Here is a 24,302-nt window from a genome sequence, read left to right on the forward strand (position 1 = left end):
AAATCTGACAGTCAGGTTCAAAATACAACACAAAAAGAAATTTATATTAGCAATTTTTTTTTTTTTGTGACCCTTTGAACATAGCATGTTGACAGAGATTTTGAATAAATATTTCCTTAATCAGTAATCAAATAGATTAGATGTTGTAATCAATAACCAAATAGGAAGTATTGCCTAACAGAGAATATTCATTTTCTCACAAAGTGTAGGCCTTAGACTGTCTGCATAGGAGATTCTAGACACTGGAAAGCAGCTGGGTTCACAGAGAGGCCTGTGTGTACCTACTGACCCAGTGAAGAGAGGGGCAAGTTGACCTTGAAAGGTAGAGCAGGCTGGTAAAAACCTGTTGAAGCCAGTTTTGAGGAGTGAGCTCATCATGCGATGGCCAAATTGATGGACGAAGAGATGCACCTATTAGAGAATGAGCTAATATAAAAATTTGAGAAGTAAGGCGGGGGGATATCACATTACCCCAGATAAATGGTATATAAACTGTTGTTTGGAACACTGTATTTGCGCAGTTGGGTCTCTCGAGACCCTGTGCCACCTGATGCTGAAATAAATAAGCCTTTTTCTCCCTTCCACAAGAACTCAGTGGCTGAAGTCTTTTATTCTACTTTCTTTTATTTTTGATTGAATACCCTTTCTATTTTTGTTTATTTTATTTTTGTTTATTTTTTGTAAGTGATTAAGACAATAATTAGAACAAAACCACAGCACAGTTTAGGTTTTAAAAACCATCATATGTCGGGGCTTTGGGCAAGGAAGCAAATAGCTCTTGGTCCCAACAATGTTACATGATAGAATGGGTGGGCAAATTGCATTCCTGCATATTTAGTTCAATGTTATTGTTATTATACCAATACAAGGTTATACAGTATAATGAAACACTGTCAGTTTACGTGTATGTGCAGTGATAAAAACAAAGATAAAAAAAATGCAGAGACAACAGACAAGGTGCATAAACAGTAACTGTAGTGGTAGAATTAAAGTGCAAACTACAGTTAAACAATAAATACATAGTCTTTGAGCGATTTACTGCTGAGCTGTTTTATAATGTATATTTAATTGGAAATGTACAGTATGTTGAGGTAAACCAGGTTAGGAATGTAAATTATAGTGTTTGTAAATTGTATCACATATGTTATATTCACAAATTGTACAGTGCAGGTAAATGAGCACTAGCAGCTTAATGTGTACAAATAGCTTTACAACATAAATGCTCAAATATAGAGAATATACAGCTTAATGTTTCAGTACAGAAAGCATACAGGTTAATGATCAAGTATAGCGACTATGGAACTTAATGTTAAAGTACAGAGTTCCAGTTAATAATGCAATGTGCAGAGTTTAGATGAGTAAGAGTACATAGTGTGTGTATTCATGTCCTGGTTGGTGTTGCTAATGTGACCAGTTTGACAGCTCAGGTAAAACTGTTCTGGAATCTGGTAGTTCTGGCTCAGATGTTCTGGTATATCTTTCCAGATGGCAGAGGTTGAAACAAGTAGTGGCTGGGGTGTGTAGGGTCAGAGAATATATTGCTGGCTTTCCTCAGACATTTCTTGATGTAGACGTTTTGTATGGGTGATTCTGTATGGCGATGTGCTGGGCAGTTTTCACCACCCTCTGCAGGGCCTTGTGTTAAGCAGCAATGGTGTAGCTGGTCAGGATGGTCTCTACAGTGAACCTGTAGACGTTGCAGAGGATAAATAAACGTGCGGAGTGCACCCATGGTCGCAGGAGCTCAGAAATCAGGCTGTCGCGGTTAAAAACTGGTGAGGCCAGGGAAGATCGAGCATGAATATTGAAAAGGTCTGCCTAGATCTGGCATTATGGAAGGCTATAACGTTTTATATGTGTTTACTGACTTTGTTCTATTAGCAAAAAACTGCGCTAACACGCGACACGACTCCCGCCATGTGCGCTGTCCTGTGTTCATAGTGTTCTTACAGTAACGTGGCGGTGGCGCTGGTTTTGGGGAGAAAAGAGGCTTTAGAGGCGCGTTAGAGCTGCGCCGGGGGTTTTGTGTTCTGTTAGCTTCTGCGAACGGTTTTTTACGACGGTCTGAACCAAACGAGGGAATGAGCCCTGTATGTGTCTTTTCTGCTGGTGTCAATAAAGAGCGCTTCTATAGCAGAATGACAGTCTCTCATGAGTCTCCTTCTTCACCAAGATGCTACAGTACTGGTCATTTTGACTGAAAGACAGAATGTAATCTAGTGTCCATATGCCTGTGTGATGCGCGCGCACGCATATGGGAGTTCGACACAACACCGATAAAAAACTTCATGAACTTGAGCGCGTCAGCAGCTGATCTGGGGAGCACGAAGCCCCCGTCAAATGGTGGGAGTTCAGTTTCTTCCCCATACCATTTCTTTCTCATATAGTGTGTGCACGTCAAATATACAAAGGCTTATACAAAAAGTAATATAGCCGACCAATTTCCGCTTATAATGGGAAATTCTAAATCTGAATCATTAGAATACGACCCTTTATTCCATTGCTGGTTGCTTGTTATTTGATTTTATGATTAGTTTGTGAAATTGTAAAACGAAGCTATTTCTTGATTTTTCCACTGACTATACTACAATCAAAAACGAGAAACGATCCATTTGCCGTTTTTCAGCACTGATTTTTAAAATAAAAATCAAATGAACAGAAGGTACACGGACCGTTTTGTTGTGCCTTTTTCTAATGTTGAGTGACCAGTTGAGAACCTTAGCTCTATGGACATGGAGGAACTTGAAGCTGCTCACCTTTTTCACCATCATCCCCTCAATGCTTAATGGTGTACGCACTATGCTCCACTGAGCTTTGAGGGGACAGTGTTGGAAAAGATTATGGCTACACTGTAAAATGACATTTACGGTAAAATACTGGCAGCTGTGGTTGCCAGAATTTCACCATAAAAAATATAATGACAATGTATAAGACATTACGGTATGCTTTTTTGGCAACAGTAAATTTCACTGTTGAGAACTGTTTGTTTACGGTTAATTACCGTGAAAAACAGCATATATTGTAAATCTGTATACAGTAATTACATTAAAAAGAGATATACTGTTAACATAATTACAATCTATCAGTGATAAACACAGTACAACCGTATCACACATTACAGTATTTTATTGCAAAGATTACAATTACAGTAAATTACCGGCATCTGTGGTTGCCAGAATTTCATTGCTAAATATATGATACAACATGTAAGGAATTACAATTAGTGGGCATAGATTTAATAGTCAATAACTGCTAATGATAAATTACAAAGAAAACAACAAATAACACAAATAATACACGAATAACAAAAGGTACAGATTATTTTGATAAACTTTAATATTTTTTTTTTTTTTGCATGATCCAATAACTTGCCCAGGATACTGACAAAGCAGTGTTGAGATGTTGAGAACACAGCATATGTCCATATTTATAAAGGATAATCCATGGTGGAATGAATAAACATAAAATAAATAAACATAAAAAGTTAGCCACTTGCCCTGGTTGATCAAGAATAATGAGTCACTGAGTCCAGACTTGACCAAAGTAGGTGCTCAACATGAGATAGAGTCTCACACGGGCATGATGTTGGATGACGACTGTGACTTAAAGTGTGTACTGTCACCAGTTCTGCATGAGGACATTTTGACCATCAGGTGTTCACTATGGACCTGCACGACCCTCTCTGTGGCCAGAAAACAGAAACAAAGCAAGTTAGATTGATGCAGTGCGTGAGCGTGATGCCTGTACAAAGATAAACACAAGGTCTTCTGTTGTTAAACTGAGCTCCAAAATGTGTGTGTGTGTGTGTGTGTGTATATATATATATAAGATAGAAAAGGACACATTTCAACACTAAGCCATCATCAGCATTTGTTTCACCTCTGTCGACTTGTAGCTTAAATGCGCAGATGCCTCCAGTCAATCAGACACCTTAGCAACCAACTAATCCACCTGAATAAATAAAATAAAAAATAACCAATAGTATTGTTTTGATGTATTACGATTTCTGATTAAAGTTTCCTCTAAAAGCAATAACTTTTGTAAGTAAACACAAGTAGAATACTTTTATTTTTATACTTTTATATTTAATAAAGTAAATTTCTACTTTTACTCAAGTTCAGAAGTTTTGTACTTTGTTTATTGCTGGTGAAAAGGCTCCTGAAGCTGCTAATGTGAGGAGTGGGTAGTGGACCTAGAAATAGAAGAAAAAGAGACCCTGAAATAGTATTTTTTTGTATAAAAAAAAAAAGTTTGTTTGTATATAATGGAAGCAGATATATGTATGTGGGATTGTATAACTCCCTCGAACCACAATGTTTATTTATTCAACTGTACAAATGGTCATATCTGTATTTTACATAAATAATAGTGAACTTCCTCAGACTATGCATATAGGTACATATTCACATATTACATATTCACATTCATCTTTTTAGCTCCTTTTTTGTTCTTTTTAATGTTTCTTACCATTTGTGTACTTGCCTGGTCTGATTACTATGCTACATGTGTGCACTCACCATGACAGATTTCTTGCAACATATTTAACAAAGTAAATGATGCTGATTCTAAAGTACATGACATTATGGATCAGAATATTATAAACGGCTGTATTGCCGGCCAGTTTTCACCAGAAAAAAATAAATCATCCTGGTCTTGTTGGATCTCAAAAGCTAAAGCAGTATAAAGCTTATTTAGTGTTGTGTAATTTACCACAGCATGAGTAAAATCAAAATTCAGAAATGTATGTAAAAACATTCTTTCACAATTTCTGTGATTATAAAATTTTACTTTTAGAGGGTATCAGGTTAACATAAAAAAGATATATTAAAGAATAAAAATACACAAAATGGAGAAAAAACATCTCAACAGCTTAACACATTCACAAAAACACACATAACCTTACATGCAAAGGCTTGACGAAAAAGCGTAAAGAAAGAATTTAGCACCTAACAGACATGGTCGAAGTAGTTTTACATTTATGCACATTATATGTACATTACACGATCTACAAACAGAACTGGATATACTTATTGAATCATCATTACAAATCAAAAATATAATAATGTACACTTGCACTGGTTCAGGAACATAACTAAACACAGTGTCATTGGTGAGATTCAGTCAACAATGATAATGTACCTCGTGCACATTCTAATGATGTCAGCAAGAGTCACTCTCATTGAGGCCCAAGCCCTTGAATGACCCCAAATGGTCACCTTTCACCCAATTTTACAATGGAGATATCCAGTTCAAACTCTGGTACAATCAGCCGCCAACATGTATGGTAGGATAGATTGGAGATGGGCATGCCCTTCTCAAGGAACAGTCATTCTTCAAGTTTTACAAAGAAAATCAAGTCCTTAAAATCCCTGAAAAGACTAAAGAAAAGGTAATGGATAAGTTGTAGTCTGACATGTAGGTGACTTTACACTGTGTAGCAAAAGCATGCGTAGGACAAAAACTGTTCAAGATAGCATCAAAAAGCATCTCCCAAAGGTTGAAAGGGATGATAACGTGGCACTTTAATACTAACAAGCATTAACTACTTAACATGTAGAAACCAAAGGAGCCAAAGAGCACCTCTGTTTTTTCAAATAAAACCATTCTGGATGTGTAAGTAAACCTTTATGTAGATTAACAATGGTGTATTATTCAGGACTTTTAATAAGAACCATATTTAACAACTTAAGTAAATCTAAAATAATTTCATTGGGTGAAATAGTACAACCTAATTTCCAAAGAAATGTAAATAAAAACAGAATGCAATGATGAGTGAACCATTTATTATATTCAATTAAAAATAGTATGAATACATCCAGACGTCTTTTTCAGGGAAGGCCTTGCTTATTTCATGAAGACAATGCCAAACTACATTCTGCATGCAGCATGACTCTGTAGTAAAGGAGTCCAGGTACTACAGTGGCCTGCTTGCTGTTGAGACCTGTCACCCACTGAAGACATTAGATGCACTGTGAAATGAAAAATATGACAAAGAAGAAATCATATATTAAGCAAGAATGGGAAATTTTTTCACTTATAAAACTACAGCAACTTGTCTAAGATTCCAAACCCTTGAGAGTGTTGTCAAAAGCAGAGGTGATGCAACACAGTGGTAAACATGCCCCTGTCCCAACTGTTTTGAAACATGCTGCTTGCATAAAATTCAAAAGGGGCATGTATTTTTCAAACAACAAAATTTTTCAAACAAAAAATGTTACATTTCCTATGTTGTCTCTGTACTATTTTCAGTTACATATACAGTTTAAATGATTTGCACATTATTAAATTCTGTTTTATTTACATTTTGCACAGCATCCCAACTTTTTTGGAAACAGGGTTGTACTACTGTTAATGAGGTATTAAATAATTCATCAGATTTACCCAGTAAAGACTAGTTCAAATTTGACATAAATGATGACTGTGTTTTTTGTAAATGTGGCTCTGAAACTATACAGCATCTTTGTGGCAATGATGTGCCAACAAGGCAGTTGTCATGCTAACACCGCTGTGTTGTGTAGTTCTTGCAACTGTAAAGGATGACCACAAGCTAGGGCAATACAAACACACTGGGCATTGAAGTAGTAGTGACAAAGAAATCTACCTCTCTCTTTACTTTCGCTGTTTAGCTTTTGACTTTTTTGTTGTCTTTTGGAAGGAATAAAAAAGTGATCTATATTTAAATGGCTAACCACAAATAATCCACTGGGACAACCTTGTGAGAGTTCAGTGAATTTATTTTTTGTGACTTACTGAAAAACACTTTTAGGTTGTCTGCAGTCTACTGTGGAAAAGGTTGAAAAGATAGATCCTCTTAGCCTAAATATGTTTATATAATGTATATGAAACTTTTTTAGGGGGTGCTTGAGCCCCCTAGCACCCCTTAATACTGCACCATGTGTATGGTCTGTAGGCTTGACTTGGTGTTCAGCAGAGGAAATATTTGTTGATGTTTATGCACATTCTTTAGATACAGCATAAAACAAAAATAGATGGTTTTCCTCTAAAAACAAATCCATGCTGGAAGCACTGTTCCATCCAGACTCATAGAACCGTGTTAAGGTTACACACATTACTGCCCATTTACACCACTGCTCTTAGTGCACTTGTGTGTCTTCAAACAATTTGAATGCCTGAAAAACTTCCCACACTCTGAGCAGTGATACGGCTTCTCTCCTGTGTGAATACGCTGGTGTTTCCGGAAAGTACACTGTAGAGTAAAACTCTTCCCACATTGTGTGCAGTTATACGGCTTCTGTCCTGTGTGAATGAGCTGGTGTGCTTTGAGATTACTTTGCACCGTAAAACTTTTTCCACACTCTAAGCAGTGATATGGCTTCTCTCCAGTGTGTATGCGCTGGTGTGTTATAAGATTACTCTGTTGAGTAAAATTCCTCCCACACTCTGAGCACTGATAGGGCTTTTCTCCTGTGTGAATGCGCTGGTGTTGCTGAAGAGTACTCTGTAAAGTAAAACTGTTCCCACACTCTGAACAGTAAAATGGTTTAACTCTTTTGTGAATGTGCTGGTGTTGTTGGAGATGAGTCTGCTGAGTAAAACTCTTCTCACACTCTGAGCAGTGATATGGCTTCTCCCCTGTGTGGATGCGCTGGTGTGTTTTGAGATTACTTTGAAGAGTAAAACTCTTCCCACAGTCTGAGCAGTGATATGGCTTCTCTCCTGTGTGAATTCGCTGGTGTCGTTGGAGATGACTATAATGATCAAAACTCTTGCCACAGTGTGAACAGTTGTGAGATCTTTCCTTGCTGCATTTCTGTGTTTGTCTGCAAGATGTGCTTGTGTAGTGAGCACCAGATGACGTTTGCTGGGTACAGGAGCTTCGTCTGGACACCATGTTCTTATGTTTTACCTGTTTCAACAGCTTACTCTTGTTGGAATGTCCTGATGTGTTTGTGGATGCAAATCTGAGCTGTGTATAAAAGTGGACATTAGGAGCAGGAGACGTCTTGAAGCAGGATGTCACTCATTTCTGGAAGAATAAGAAATAAAATCTAAACTCAATGTGAAATGCAACAAAAGTAGTCCGATTTGAATCATGAACGCATGAATGAATACTTCATCTATATCAACTTGCAGAGAGTAAAAAGAAATAGTACATTTCCATCCAATGCGGAAAAGCCAATACATTTTTCTGAAACTGTATTTTATTAAATAGTGAAAGTGCGCTTTAAAGAATTAAATAGAATATAGATCAATGCATTATTTACATACAAGAAGATTCACTCGAAAGAAGCCCCAAATATTCTGTTGTAACGCCCATTAGGATGAAGCAATCTGAACCAAAAAAAGAAAACGCTACATACCTTGATGTATATGTAATAAATGCCATTATATGCAATGCTGGAAGTGATCTCCATTTTCTGCTAGACAGACACATGAAGGGGTACAGGGGTATGCTCCCAGAAGTTGCAAACTGAGGTTTGAAAGTTTGTGAACCCTATTAGCATTATGTGTATTTGTGCCAAAGGTTGACCTAAAATATGATCAGACTATGATTCATATGATTCATTTATAACAATGATAAATAACTAAAACAAGTAACAGAAATAGTTAAAATACATTGAGGCGTTGGCCAGAGGATGGGCCAACCCACACCGGTTGGAAGCTAAGGAGAACCCCAAGGAACACACAAAACACACAGTCCAAATGTGGGCACAAAGTGAGAAGTGAGAAAGTGAAAGTGAGAAACAGAACCAAAAACTAAACGGAAAATAGATCCTGCTAAAGCTACTCACAATTAAAACAGTGCCCTCTAGCAGCCAAAATTCTCTCCACAAAGTCCTCTCTCTCACTGGCTTGGAGAGTGTCCTCCCTAAACGAGTCAGAATCTTGGCTGGAGAGCACTCTGTTTGGATTCTGATTGAGGGTAGCCTTAGCAGCCTGTATTTTTCAGTTTAGTTTTTGTTTTGAAGTTTACATAAAACCTCTTTGCATAAAACCACTTTGCACCTATGTTTAGCCGCTTTGTGTTCCTTTGGGGTTCTCCTTAGCTTCCCAGCCAGTGTGAGTCAGCTAGTCTACAAATGAATTGATGAAGCAGAAGAAACATTGGAATATCCAGACCTTAATTAAATACAAAATATTGTGAAAGGATCTAAAACGTGGCTTTCATGCAAGCAAGCCCACCAGTATAACAGAGTTTAAGCAATTATATAATGAGCAATAGGCCAATATTCCATCAGGTCATGTGCAGGGCTGATCAACAGTTACATGGACCATTTGGCTGAAGTTATTACTGCTCAAGAGGTACACACCAGTTACTGAAAGAAGAGGTTCACATACTTATACCAACAAAGACAAAGAAATGTTGAATAACTTCAATAAACTGGTTCTCTTTATCTATTGATATGATCTAAATTAGGGCGGCACGGTGGCGCAGTGGGTAGCGCTGTTGCCTCACAGCAAGAATGGCCTGGGTTCAATTCCCGGCCGGGCGACCAGGGTCATTTCTGTGTGGAGTTTGCATGTTCTCCCCGTGTCTGCGTGGGTTTCCTCCCACAGTCCAAAAATATGCAGTCAGGCCAATTGGACGTGCTAAATTGCCCCTAGGTGCGAGTGTGTGTGTGAATGTGTATGTCTGTCTGTCTGTCTGCCCTGCGACCTGTCCAGGGTGTATCCTGCCTTCCGCCCAATGACAGCTGGAACAGTTTCAGTAGCTTTCAGAATCTGGGCTCCTCATACATCTTGAAGGAGGTTACTTTTCTTGTAGTTAGTTATAGCATTCTTGAGCCATGTGCTTTTTGGCAAATTTGCATATGTTGAATATATGCCTTCGGTGTTAATGAGCTGGTTGATGATTGTGCCAAGTTCAGAGTTGAATAGCTGTTTGTAGTTACTGTTTATCTAAATGCTATGTGGTGTGTTTTTGCTACTTTCGTACCTTAAGCTGTGTTCATACACTTCCAATCCTTAATTCAGTTCATACATTCATCTCCCAAAAAAATGTTTAGCTAAAGCTGAAATGGGACTACTATATGCTGACAGTCTGTGGTAGCACTGCTGAAATTAGCTAGGTTCTGACTGAAAGTTGTGCTGTATATTTTCAGTTTACACTGTGGGTTTCAACACCAGTCCTGGGGAACCAGTGGCCTGCAGAGTTTCAGCTATTCACTGCCCTAACACACCAAAACTGTGCAGGACAGTGACTCCCCAGGACTGGAGAATATGTAATTATTATAGCTGCAAAGGATCTAGCCTAGAAAACAATTCCTTGATCATTAAAATACATTTCTATACACTGCATTCCTAAATCAAAAATCCACTATATCAGAAATTCACTAAGTTAGCCTGACTCAGAAATGTAAGGCCTATAATTTTATTAATACTTATTTATTAACAATTATTCTATTTTGCATGTTTGCCACTCAAACCCCCCACCATTTTTACCACAAACAACAAGACTGTCACCAATTAATCTGTATTTACATCATTGAATTACAGTGCTCTGTTTAGACTGCAAAGGTCTGCAGGACTTTATCGTGAATATTACTATCTGCCCCATCAAGCTCTACTCATACTCATGCTGTCTGAGAGAGTGTGAAATATCAAGGACCACCAGTTTTCAGAAAAGTTTCTACAACAAGACAAGAGGTTCCTAGTCCCAGTCTTGGAGACCCCACATTATACACAAGTTTATGCTTTCTTTAATCAAGCACACATCATGCACAAATATAAAGAGAGTGTGTGATCTCCAGGACTGGGATTAGGAATCTTAACTAGACCATCAAGCTCCTGAATGGCACTCACACACTACATCCCCCTCTAAACAGACCTCAAACACTCCCCATAGACACTTCTATCCACTGTTAATCTACCAGCCACTTACCAGCAACCCCCACCCAAACATTCACAGCTCTTTGGAAGCACTTCATATTACACAAGAACAAACTATAATTCCTACATTTGTACAAATAACTGTGCACTTACACTCACTTTGGATAATATCAGCCTATATATGAGACACTATTTCTACATCTATTACAACTACATGCTCGATATGGCATGATCTCTTTTTGCATATTTTTTTATAAGTGAACGGTCGATAAAATCTGCTTTATGTGTTCAAACTAACTGACAATGGACCAGATAGTAATGCACCTAAAGACTCATCGTTACAGTATGCATAACTATCAAGGAGTTGACTTTATAACATTAGCACAAAAAAGAATAGAGGCACGTGGGATGGCAAGAATCACAAAGTCTCTATCTAAAGGAGACGTCTTTGATGTCTGAGACTTACTTGGCAAATAAATCAAAAACGAACTGCTCTACGTTTGTCAAGGCCAACTAGGAAAACGTTATCAACCAAATATTCTGGCACAACAGCTCACAGTACTCAGTCAAGTGTGCATGAAGCTGCTTCTGTGTTGATTAATCTATATTAAATCTTATTTTCAGAAATCAAATATGTCTCCAGCTGTTTGTCTCAGAGTGAATGAAGAACAGTGAGTGTTAAAGTGTCGGACAGCTTCTTACCTTCAATAGTTCAGCTCTTGTTTCTGTTCCTGTTATGTGGTGCATTACCGCCCCTTACTGGACTGGAGCCTGGAGCACAGATATCAGGATTTAACATCGAACTTCTAAATGAGACTATTATTGATACACGACCTTCTCCACTTTAGTGCAGTTGGAGAAAGTTACAGTTGCACAATTAGCGCCACCACCTGACCCGAAGCGGTTTCACACTGAGGGCACGGAAACAGTCGGAACGGTCATCATTTTAAATCCCACCCGTTATCAGTCACGCCTCCAGCGCTCTGACTGGGTAACAGCAAAAGGTCAAAATTGGAGGGGGTTGAACAAGACCTGTTCAGTAGCTATTAAACATCCTTTGGAAAAATATACAACGAAAAATATAATGATCTAATCTCACCATCGAATTCCAAAAATGTGATCGCGTTAATGGTTACAATATGGTCAGAGAAGAAAACTCTTTATAAGTAATCCAGGAGGGATTATTAACACTACAGTGAAGTCCAGCTGTGGTCAGTAATTTCTCATGTTGATAACGACAAGTTGTAGATATTAATGTTTTTATATATTAATCACAAAAATGGCATTTTTGAATGTTTTACTTCTCAGAAGTGTATAAAAGCTCACTCATGATTTTTTTACATTATCTAAGATCACATTTATTAAGAACTGTCCATGTATGTCAGCACTGCATAATAGCAAAAAAAGGAAAGGAGTGAAAAGAGCACAATTAATGAAAAAGATTAGTGTGTTTCTAAGATCTCCTGTCTCACTTCTTGTCTCACTCAGGCTCAGCACTGATGCACAAAATCCTTCTTTGCTGGTTTTATTAAATCTCAGAGCAGCTTTTAATATCGTTGATCACAAGATTCTAATCCAACGTCCTGAATGCTGGGTCAGCCTCTTGGGCACAGTTTTAGAATGGTTAAATCATTTTTTTCGGATTTGGCTTTTCTTGTGGAGTCTCTCAAGTTTCAGTTTTAGGGCCTTTGCTTTTCTCTTTGTACATGCAACCTCTACGTGATGTCATAATGTAAATTTTCATAGCTATGCTGCTGACATCCAGTTTTACAATTCAATTCCGTTTGATGATCAAGACTCTGTAAACAGACTGACGAGCTCTACCAATTCTCAGTTGATGTGGCAAGATTTTCTACAATTAAATCACAAAAAAATGGAAATACTGATCATTGGTACAAAAACTTTATGAAAGCTGTTTTATGAGAAGCTTAGTTCTTTAACTTCATATACCAAACCTGAAGTATGAAACCTGGGTGTGATCTTAGACTCTGAGCTCTGTTTTATCCCACATGTAAACACATGTCACTAAAGTAGCTTTTTATCATTTGAGAAATATTGCTAAAGTTCGGCCTTTTCTATCTCAGGGAAACTCTTTCTATGGCAGAGAAACTTGTTCATGCATTTGTTACAAGCAGAGTTGATCACTGTAATGCTCTTCCTATTGGACTTCGTCAGAAAACAATATATCCCTTACAACTTGTGCAAAATGCAGCAGCACGCATTCTAACAAAAAAACAAAAAAAAAAGAGATCATATCACTCCCATTTTGAAAGAATTGTACTGGTTACCTGTATCATTCAGGATATTTATTCAGAATATATAAGTTCTGCTACTAGTTTTTAAGGCTGTAAATGACCTAGCACCCGCTTACATCACAGAGTGTCTGTTCGTGTTCCAACACATGATTTTAGATCTACAGATACTGGCTTTCTACAAATACCTTCTGTAAAATACAGAAAACATGGAGAGGCCTCATTCAGATTTTATGCTTCTAAACTGTGGAACTCAATTCCACCTTTTATTAGACAGTCAAGTTCAGAGCATTTAATTAAACTCTACGTCTCGTGTTATCTACCTTTTAATTTGATCCGTGTCATTTTCTTAAATGAATCAAAATGAATACATATAATTTCTTGTATTACTGTTAAACTTTAATAAAAATGGTATTGGTAAAAACATGTCAGGACACTGGATTGAGTTGGGTCAGTCAAATAGCTAGACGTAAGAGAACCAAAGAAAATTGACAACAGATCAGCAAGTTAATTTAGTGAAAGTGCTTGCATCCTTTCCTTAATTAGCCTATGCCTCCATGTTCAACAAGGCGTAAAAGTTGTACATGGGCCAGGATATTAGAAGAATATCCAGCTAAGTTCCTAAAAACTACATGAAAATTAAAGCACCAAACCTCTAAGAATCTCGTTTTTAATGTCATGTGTATGTACGTCTATCCAATCAGAAATCATTCACTCGTTGAGGTAATATTTGGAAGCGTGCAAGCTGGTGGTCCTTTGTCTTACCAGCAACCAGTAGCAAAATATTACATAGCTCCTCATCATGATGAACCTCTGCCTCCAGCTGTTCCTCCCGTTGCATACTGACTGGCATGTCTAGACTCCATGTTTGTTTGCAGTAAGAAAGAACAGCTCCGTCTGAAGGTTCTTACCATCACCTAGGAAATGGCACACACAATTGAGTGTGCAACCAGAAAGCAGAGCGAGTGTGGAGAATGGCACAAAGAAAGCCACGTTTGACGTCCTCACGCTTCTGGGAAAATGTGGTCTGTTGGTGGGTAAAGCTCATGTGAGCACCTGGCTGACAGTATATTGAATGGATGTCATCAGACCGTTGCAATGAGAAGAGAAATTGCTAAGGAGCCAGCTCACTTCAAGAATACAGCCAGACGAGGAATACCAATGTTTACCTGTGTGGATTTGTGGTTTACCCAGATGTACCTTGGATGGGGTCCACTTCTGATGGTCTTGAGTACGATCCCACTGAAATCTTTCAATATGGCCTTGTCGAGGTAAAGTGCCCTAAGGTTAAGAGTTATATCGACTCCTCCCACCTAGAAAAATAGTGTGGCACACTGCAGCTGAAGCGTCATCATAACTACTGCTGGCAGATCCAAGGGCAGATGCTGATCACAGGAATGGACTGGTATGACTTTGTTGTATTGCTGAAGAGGACATGTTGGTGCAGTGCATACTCCAAGACACAGAGGTAAGTAAAGACTTTTTTTTTAGCTTTACATGCCTAGATGTCTGTAAATTTAGTTGTGATAAGTAATAGGTGGAACTGAAATGTATTTGCTATGTTATAAGCACTTAAATTAACTCTGTATTTAGCTTAAAATGTCTATTTCTATTTATGATTCCATGCCATCAGTACATTAATTCTGTTGATGAAAACTGTACTTAAATCAGTGGTCTTCAAACCAGTCCTCAGGGGCCTCCAGATGGTCCACAGTTTTGCTCTAATAAATCTCTGAACACACCTGTATAATCTCTTCAGTGTTCTTACTATCTTGGTTCAAGTTTGTTGGGAGCTGGAACAGATAAAAAATGTGGACTTTGGGGGCTGGTTTGAGAACTTCAGACTTAAATGTTACACGATAAATGTTATATATTTTGCCAGGATTAATTTTGATTTTTTTTTTTTTTGCTTTATTTTTTTCACAACATTTTTGATACATCATTGGCACAGTTTAAATTGCCATTATAACTGATGGTATAATGCATTTTAGTTGTTTGCTAATAAATTTATGTATTTGCCATTTGCATGTCATTGTTTTATATTTTCTCAAGTACAAATGTTTTAGCAAATATAAGGTTTGTGATAAGCAATTTCATTTCACTCACTATTTAGTGGTAATGTGGTCATGGTTTAAACTGCAGGACTTGTATGAAAAATATTTCACTCTGCAGCAGTTAAGATGATGGTGTCTGGCAGCGAAGCTCTGTGCGTTCAATGACTACCTGTGTGTCTGGGTCTCTTGAGAACTCCTTGGGCAGGTGATCCTTGATAACTTCCGGTGGCATCCAGATACACACAGATCACAGCTGTGGTAAAGGTAGTTGGCCCATGTGATGATTCAGCTTACATTGCTACATTAAGTGCACTAATTGATTGTGAACTAAACTACTTGTGTAATCTATTTAGTGCACTATGTACGGAGTAGGAAGCCATTTGGAAGATCTAATTAAACACAGGCTGTGGGTTCAGGTGTTGCATTGTAATCATGGTGGTGATACGTCCATTAGCTCCACTGCGAAAGTGTCATACGGAGAAACAAATGTCTTTCTCTTCTTTCCCAAACACCAAGTCATGGCTTAGTTTAGATATACCGGTTCCACTCAAAATGGTCGGTACCGAGGTTTCCTAAGACATCTCCAGCTACTGCCCACAACAAAATCACTCTCTGTAAAGTGACTGCTGCACACTTTTGTGTGCTAAGTGACATTAAAGTTTTCCTGCCGTATCTTGACGAGCCATTTTTCGCCGAAGTGTCTCATCCGTAGGGAAAGAATGAAAACTCACTACCAAATTATATCTTGACAAAACAGAGCAGAGTGGCACAGGACATTGGTCTGAAGCACCCCCTTCATGCTTCCGGAAAAAACTAGTACTGATATTCTCTAAACTCTTGACAGGCGCTGTTAAAGTAAAAGTGCCAGTATAACCCATACGTCACAGCTTCTCATTCACATTCACAGCGAATAACACCACAGCCAGCAAGTATTATTGGGTGATGGTCAACAATCAAGCTTTAAAAAACAAATAAATAAAAAAGAAAAAAAAAAGAAAAAGAAAATCAAAATTTTACAAAGATCCAAAACCTCCCTTCTGAGACACTGACAAAATATACTATACAATTTAAAGGGTGCATTTTCAAACATCTCTCATCTTACACTGTCATTAGATTGCCTAGACAGCAATAATCAGATTTTAATAATACCATGATATTAGAACCCATTTTATAAACAGCATGTCAGAGAATTACAATATTTTTAGTTTAGACTTTGGTACAAGACAACATGTATATTACTGATGTACATTATATAAATAAAACATATTAAATATTTAATTAAAATAAATATACAGACAGAATTATAATATTGATAGTAATCATCTAAGGGGTCAGGCATCAGCAGAAACAGATGATTTGCAAGGTGCAAAGCACATTTTGCTCATGAAAAATGTAGCTGTGCTGTCATAAACCTTTTCTTAAAGCAAATGTGTCTGGTCTTTATGTCTAGTGAGGTCCACATTTCAAAGAAAGCATACTAATGATGTGACACAGCAACATCTTAAATAATGGCTGATAAGACCCTTTGGAATCCAGAGTATATGACCATGACGTGAGCCCCCAGTCACATGCTGAGAGACTGGAAAGAGTCCAATATGGCACAGAATTCTTAGGCATAACTGTCATTCGGATTGTCAATATGTATGTTAAAATCGCCAGCGATAACAAAATGATCAAAATTTGTGGAAATAAAAGATAACATCTGTAAATTCATCAATAAAATTAGCATTGTACTTTGGAGGCCTGTGGATAATTTCTAGTAATATTCTTGCTGCCCCTTTCAGAACTGCAGAGAGATACTCAAAGGATCACCCAATAATAATTGCTTGGAAACAAACCTCAAATAGAGCTTTTCAACAGACTGTGATATTCAGCTCGCATTGAACTACAAGTTTCTGATTTTAATGCCAGAGTCATCCCCAAAAACAAGGGTGTCTGCTGTGACCGCAGACTGGGACCCAGTAACTCTCATTGGGCACTTCTAGTCCTTTTGCGTTATGTTCACTGCCTTTAGGAGACTCACTGAGGCCTTGCAGTGATTCAGATCTGTTCTGCAAATGGAGTGATTGGAACAGATATTGTGCTCTTTCTTTGTGCTGTGGTCTGTACATCGGAATGGCTGTGTATGTCTCTAATGCCCGATGCTGCATTAAGCCCTTCACCTGCTGCCTGCTTTAAGTACTCTCACACTCTGCTCTTTATTCAGCACAGGAGTGCCAGTCCTTAAACGTTGATAACAAGCTCCGAAAACTCGCTTCCAAAACTGTCATTTTTGTAGAAGTCTGTAACAATTCTGACAGCACATGTACTCTGAAACCTAAAGAGGCAAGTTTCATCTTTGGTAACCAGCAGGAACTTTTCCAGTTCCTTATTTAGTAGTTCCTTAATTCATTTTCTAATTCCATAATTCCTTAAGCTGTGACAGGATTTTGGCTAAAATTATCACTAGACTTTATTCAAGATCTGTAATATACAGAGTGTAACACTAAATAGTGGCTTGTTAGCTAGCTAACTTTGGGTTTAAATGAGGTAAAGAAAAGCAGTTAGATAACAATAACATTAGCTAGGGAACTGACAAACCAACTAGCTTCAGAATTTGTAGAAACTTTACATTCAGAGACAGAAAAAACATTAATGACAGACCTTCGGTCTTTGTCGTTATATTTTTTCTTCAGTATTTGGAAACAATGACACCAGTATTTCCCATATATTGTTTACAGTAAGTTAATGTCAGTGAAAAGGTTACATAGTGCTTATCCTATTACAATTTTATGTCTCTCAATTCCTCAACCTGTGGATGGAAATTAAGAGGCAGCTCTGCTGAAGGCCAGTAAGATGAGATTCTTACCAGTTGAAATATATATATATATATATATATATATATATAATTTATTGATCTCACATTAGTTCTTCTAAATCTGAGTTGAATAAATTAATGTACTACTAAACACAGGAAGAGAGGGAGAGAAAGAAGCTGACTGACTGGCAGGAGTGAAGGAGAAGATCTGATTGAGTTTAGTGATCAAGAAGAAAGTGAGGAAGAGTTGTTTAAGCTTTCAGTTAAAATGAATCAAATTTAACTGAGAAAATGACCATGAAATTCTGTCACCTCACTTCTTCAACATGTCTACAGAGTAATATCACACTCTTTCTGATGGCACCAACTGAGAATGAACTGATCTATAATCTGCATATTTGAATAATATATTTACAAACTTGCAGCTCATCAAAGAGAGAGAAATATCATTGCTTGACTAGAGCATCTTTCCTTGATCTGTGCATGTTGTAAGTGGGTGAATATAGTGTGTCATATTAGCTCTTTGCTTAATACAAACTACAAAGAAACACATCTACTGTGTGCCAATTTAACCAAATAGCCATTTTATTATATATATATTTTCTGACCGTTCGTCCTCGAGAAGTTTATTGAGGACATTAAAAAAATAAAAATTCTCCTGGACCACGCCCCCCAGCATCCCCTAGTACAGCTTTAGCCCCCCTATCCATAAACCTCTAGGGATGCTCCAATGCAAACTTGGATTGGTTCAGTAACATAACTGAACACATTGTCATTGATGAGATTCAGTCAACAAACAGTGCCTCATGCACATTTTAATAACAGTCGCTTTCAGTGAAGCCCAGGACCATGAACTTCGCTAATAGTCACCTTTCACCCAGTTACATGATGACACAGATACTCAGTTGCAACTGCTGTACCATAGGCCACCAACATGTCTAGTAGGATAGATTAGAGATGGGCATGAAAGTACATTTCTCATGTCACTGCACCGTTCTTAAGCAACAACTAGTCTCCAAGTATCACGCATAGAAAGAATATTAACAGTCCTTAAAGTCTCTAAAAAGAGCAATGGAAAGATCAAGGATGAGCTGGAGTCTGGCCAGTGTGCAACTTTATGCTGCATAGAACAGTCTTGTGTAGGCCTTACTGAGGAGAGATCACCAGTACATCACTAGACACACGCCCAGATATACAGCGACAGCTTAATGTTTTGCAGTCCTTGATATTCCTGTGTCTCCAAAGCTGTTCAGTACTGCCCAGCACAGCAAAACATCATTGTTCCAGTCTTCAGAGTCATATCTCCTTTGTTACAGTCCTCAAAAAGAACATGCCAAACATAGTTCATACAAATACATCCCCTAAATGCTAAAAGTGAAGACAAAATGGTACTGTAATTGCAAAAAACATTAACTAGTTAACGTGTAGGAATCAAAGGAGCAGAAACACACTGTCATATGTTTGTCAAAAACATTCATCATCAGAAACACTGTAATACCCAAGATATACTAATTAAAAAGTAAAGAACCCCTTATTGTTGAACGTGGAGCTTCTCCATTGTTTTCAACATATACTACAAATGAAAATAAATTTCAGAGAAATCTGCAGTATCTCATCTTTGTGTTGGGTGTATGAGCTGTAGGCTTGACTTACTGTTCAGCACAGGAAATAAATTCATTTAATGCTCATGTTTTAGAAACTTTAGAAACAGCGAAAAACAATAGGTGTGTTTTCCCTGAAAACAATTTGAAATCTGACCTGGAAGCACCATTTCCTGCAGACTTCTACTCCCAGAATGTGTTACGGTTGAATTCACTACTGTCCATTTCCATGACTGCTCTTAAAGCACTTGTGTGTCATCACAGTATTTGAATGTCTGAAACTTCTCTCACACTCTGAACAGTAATACGGCTTCTCTCCTGTGTGAATGCGCTGGTGTTGTTGGAGGTTACTCTGTAGAGTATAACTCTTCCCACACTCTGAGCAGTGATACGGCTTCTCTCCCGTGTGAATGCGCTGATGTCTTTGGAAAGTACTCTGTACAGTAAAACTCCTCCCACACTCTGAACACTGATATGGCTTTTCTCCTGTGTGAATACGTTGGTGTTTTTGTAAAGTACTGTGTAGAGTAAAACTCTTCCCACAATCTGAGCAGTAATATGGTTTCTCTCCTGTGTGAATGCGCTGGTGTATTTTGAGATTACTCTGTAGAGTAAAACTCTTCCCACACTCTGAGCAATAATAAGGCTTCTCTCCTGTGTGAATGCGCTGGTGTTCTTGGAGAGAACTCTGACGACTGAAACACTTCCCACACTCTGAGCAATAATATGGCTTCTCTCCTGTGTGAATGAGTTGGTGTCGTTGGAGATTACCTTGTAAAGTAAAACACTTCCCACACTCTGAGCAGTGATAAGGTTTCTCTCCTGTGTGAATGCGCTGGTGTTTTTGGAGATGAATCTGTTGACTAAAACTCTTCCCACATTCAGAGCAGTGATACGGCTTCTCTCCTGTGTGAATGCGCTGGTGTTTTTGGAGAACAATCTGTTGATTAAAACCTTTTCCACACTCTGAGCAGTAATATGGCATTTCTTTTCTATGAATGAGCTGGTGTCGTTGGAGTGAACTCTGATGATTAAAACTCTTCCCACACTCTGAGCAATAATACGGCTTCTCTCCTGTGTGAATGCGCTGGTGTATTTTGAGAGCACTCTGTCGGGTAAAACTCTTTCCACACTCCAAGCAGTAGTGAGTTCTCTCCTTGCTGCATTTCTGTGATTGTCTGTGAGATGTGCTTATGTGGAGGGTACCAGATGACATTTGCTGAGAACCAGAACATCTTCCGGACGCCATATTCTTATATGTCACCTGTTTTAGCAGCTTAACATTCCTCTTCGTGAAGTGCCCTGATGTGGTTACGGAAGCACATTTTAAGCTGGGTGGAAAAGTGCAGGAGAAGACCTGAAACAGGACATCATTTATTTCTGGAAAAAGAAAAAAGAAAATATAAAGTCAATGTGCAATGCAACAAATGCAGTCTGATTAAATCATGAATGCACTACTTACATCAACTGCCAGAAAGTGTGAAGAAAGAATAAACTTCCATCTGATGTGGAAAAGCCCAAACTCTTTAGGTACGAACTGGGGTCATGACCACTGATGTCCTATGGTAAACAAAATTATTTCAAACGCTATACATATTATTCTAATCTTCCATTAAATGTTACTGGTTCCTCTGCTTTAGAAGGTCATTAAGAAACCAACATATGAATTTTGCTACAAGTGTGAGCAATTTACGGGTATAATAAATTATGTGATTCTTTGGACCCCTTAGGGCTCTTACACTTCACAGCCATGTGCCTATCTAAACAGCTTACTGAGGATCTAAAACTATAGATAATTAACTCCTACAAAGCAAGAGAAAAATAATCTGAATACTTCCTGCTTATAAACTTTCACTGTCTGAAATGGCATTAAAAAATTAAGGTTAAGGAAAACTATTGAAGTCAAGGCAAGATCCAGAAGAAATATCTCTGAAAATATCAGCTCTTGGTCTATTCTCTAAAATATCCTGCTGTTTCAGTGCGTCACCATTGACTAAGAGGGTGCCCAAACATTTGCATACACATACCACATTTTTTTTTCCTGTAATATATTAAATGTAGCAAATAAATGGTAACATTGTATTTCAATTTGTAGAATTATGGCACATTTATGTTTATTCCATGCATATGTTGTATTCATTTTTCAGTTAGATAATGATCAAATTGTTATGACAACGTTATGGCAGACACCACTTTTGTTTGTTTTGTATTCCTCTTTGTTTTATGTGTCAACCATGAACACCCAAACCACCCAAGTGAAGAAATGACAGAGACAGAGGTGATGAAAAGGGAGAAGGTGGGGCGAGAAAAGAGGGGGAAAAAAATCTAATGCAAAATGATCATGGCCAATTAGAAGGATAACACAAACAATAACAGACAGGATGTGTTGTGTAATAAATGCACCTCTGACCCATTAAAGGACTTTCCAATACTTTACCCCTCTAAATTAAAAATCACCTAAAGTTAAATTAAACAGATATAGCCAAGCACAAATATATAAGGTCTATTTTTTTAATGTTAAAGTGTTAACAATTATTTACTTGCATGTTTGTGGTTACTGTTTGAGACCACAAAATGTCTGCAAGAAGAATTACTTCATTATGAACATTACTTCCTGCCCCATCACAGCCTTTTCTTTCAGTCATGCTGTCTGGAGAAAGAGTTAAAAATCAAGGACCACCAGTTTTCAGGAAAGGTTCTACAACTTGACCCAGTCCTGGAGACCTCAAACTATACACAATTGTAGGTTTTCTTTTATCTAGCACACCTCATTTACAAAAAAAAATGCAGAGCATGTGGTCCCCAGGACTGGGACTGGAATCACCTAAACAAGACCATCAAGCTCCTGAACAGCTCTCACACACTACATCCCCTCTAAACAGATGTCAAACACCCACCATAGACACTCCTACCAGCTCTTAATCCATTGGCCATTGGCCAACAACCCCCACCCAGGCATTCACAGCTCTCAGGAAGCACTTCATATTGTTCTAGAACAAACTAAGATGTTCTCATCACATTTGTACACACAATTAAACCCATCTGTGAAAATTTCAGCATATAATAGATAGATCTGACCTCTTTTCGTACATTGTTTTTATAAGTGAATGATAAGATCTGCTTTGTGTTCAACTGACAATGGAGCACATCTTTTACAGTTTGCTTGAAAATGAAGGAGTTGACTTGATAACATTAGGCAGACAAAAGAAAAGAAGCACATTGGATAATCCAAGAATTCCAAAGCTTGTTCCAAAAGTTGGTTGGAAAACCAAAAAAAAGGGGGGGAAAAATAAATCAGAAAAAAAACTACTCTACGTTTGTCATAACCTACCCAACTAGGAAAACATTAACGACCAAAAATTCTGGCACAACTCCTTAGGCAAGTTTGAATGAAGCTGCTTCTGTGTTGTCTAATCTATTTCAAACCCATTAAATCTTATTTTCAGAACTCAAATGTGTCTCCAGCTGTTTGTCTCAGAGTGAATGAAGAACAGTGAGTGTTAAAGTGTCGGACAGCTTCCTACCTTCAACAGTTCAGCTCTTCTTTCTGCTCCTCCAACAACACTGTATGAGCGCGGAGGCGGGGACTGCTGACCATAACACAATCTTCTGCTTCTCCGCTTTAGTGCAGTTGGAGAAAGTTATAGTTACAGAATTAGCGCCACCACCTGGCATGAAGCGGCTTCACACTGGAACCACGCGGTCACGGAAACAGGCGAAACAGTCGTTATTTTAAATCCTACTCGTATTTACTGAAGCCCACAACTATTGGAGAAAATATATAATATAAAGAAAAATATAAATATCTATATAACACAAAAATATTCAGCAGTTTTAATTGTTATAACATGGTTCGAGAAGAAAACGGATATGGGAGGGAATATTAACACTACTCAGAAGCCCAACTGTGGCCAGTTATTTCTCCTGGATTTGATTATGACAAGTTGTAGATAGTAATGCGTTTATATGACCACTTTTTGCGCATTTGCAAAACATTTGAATAGAAACCTGGCCTATGTGTGCAACAGACATTTTGTGTCAAGTAGGTTAATTAAGTATCTACCTGATAATATTTTGTTTAAAAAAAATGGTGTCCAATTCCCCAGATACATCAGTGTAGGTAGTTAAGCTGTCTAGATTCTATCAATGATGGCTTGCTCTAGGTTAGCTCACTAGCTAACAACGATGGTAATGGTAATAGTAGTTCTAATAATATGTAATATTGTAGCTATACTAGAGCAGTTTGCTCTTAGATGACAATAGCAAGATAACAAGTTCATACATATTTGATTCAGAGTGATACAGAATTAGGGGGGTATCGATAACAGTAGTGCTAATAATATGCAGCCAAATAGTACGCTGTGGACTTGAGCATTTTGATCATAACGTTAGCTAACATTAGCTATCTAGACAACAATAATCTAAACTATAATAAATAATATAAATATGTAGTGTTAGTTTTATGTTATCTATATCAATTAATACTTGTTATAAGTATTTTTTACTTAACTCTTATGTTTTCATTTAAGGCTAAAGGTCTCCTGAAGAGCACGGCAGTGCCTACCTTTGTCTACATTTGGTGATTCCAGCCATTAGGGAGGCACAGAACTGTGATAAGTAATGATGCAGAAGTAAGAGGTTTAGTCACTTTAGGTTTCCACTCCTTTGGATTTAAATCTACAGAGAATTTTATAACATTTTATACAGGCTTAATTTCATTGTAGATTGCGCATTTTGTGGATATGCATGATTAGCAGCAAAGCATTTGTTGATGCATAATTAAAGTATTAAATAAATCACAGTGATT

The 24,302-nt window shown here is 37.8% G+C and overlaps 2 protein-coding genes across 6 annotated transcripts in view; one reads left to right on the forward strand and one right to left on the reverse strand.

Annotated features, from left to right (window-relative positions):
• The window catches only part of LOC118827525 (zinc finger protein 501-like), a 139,650-nt gene that overhangs the window by 24,166 nt on the left and 91,182 nt on the right, over positions 1-24,302 (forward strand). The gene's annotated exons all lie outside the window — the stretch shown is intronic.
• Positions 6,306-23,093, reverse strand: LOC118827526 (zinc finger protein 239-like). 5 transcript variants are annotated; one of them, XM_036598919.1, is made up of 3 exons: positions 23,020-23,093; positions 20,958-21,055; positions 17,742-20,875 (listed from the first exon to the last, which is right to left on the reverse strand). In XM_036598919.1, exon 3 carries the CDS (start codon positions 20,742-20,744, stop codon positions 19,710-19,712), a length of 1,035 nt encoding a protein of 344 aa, XP_036454812.1. In that variant the 5' UTR covers positions 20,745-20,875; positions 20,958-21,055; positions 23,020-23,093; the 3' UTR covers positions 17,742-19,709. The 5 variants fall into 5 exon arrangements, with proteins under 5 accessions (XP_036454815.1, XP_036454814.1, XP_036454816.1 ...); XM_036598920.1 differs by lacking the exon at positions 23,020-23,093 and adding an exon at positions 22,036-22,432; XM_036598922.1 differs by lacking the exons at positions 17,742-20,875; positions 20,958-21,055 and adding an exon at positions 6,306-7,987 and having other exon boundaries at positions 23,020-23,035.

Source organism: Colossoma macropomum, unplaced genomic scaffold (assembly GCF_904425465.1).
Source record: "Colossoma macropomum unplaced genomic scaffold, Colossoma_macropomum, whole genome shotgun sequence".
Taxonomy (NCBI): domain Eukaryota; kingdom Metazoa; phylum Chordata; class Actinopteri; order Characiformes; family Serrasalmidae; genus Colossoma; species Colossoma macropomum.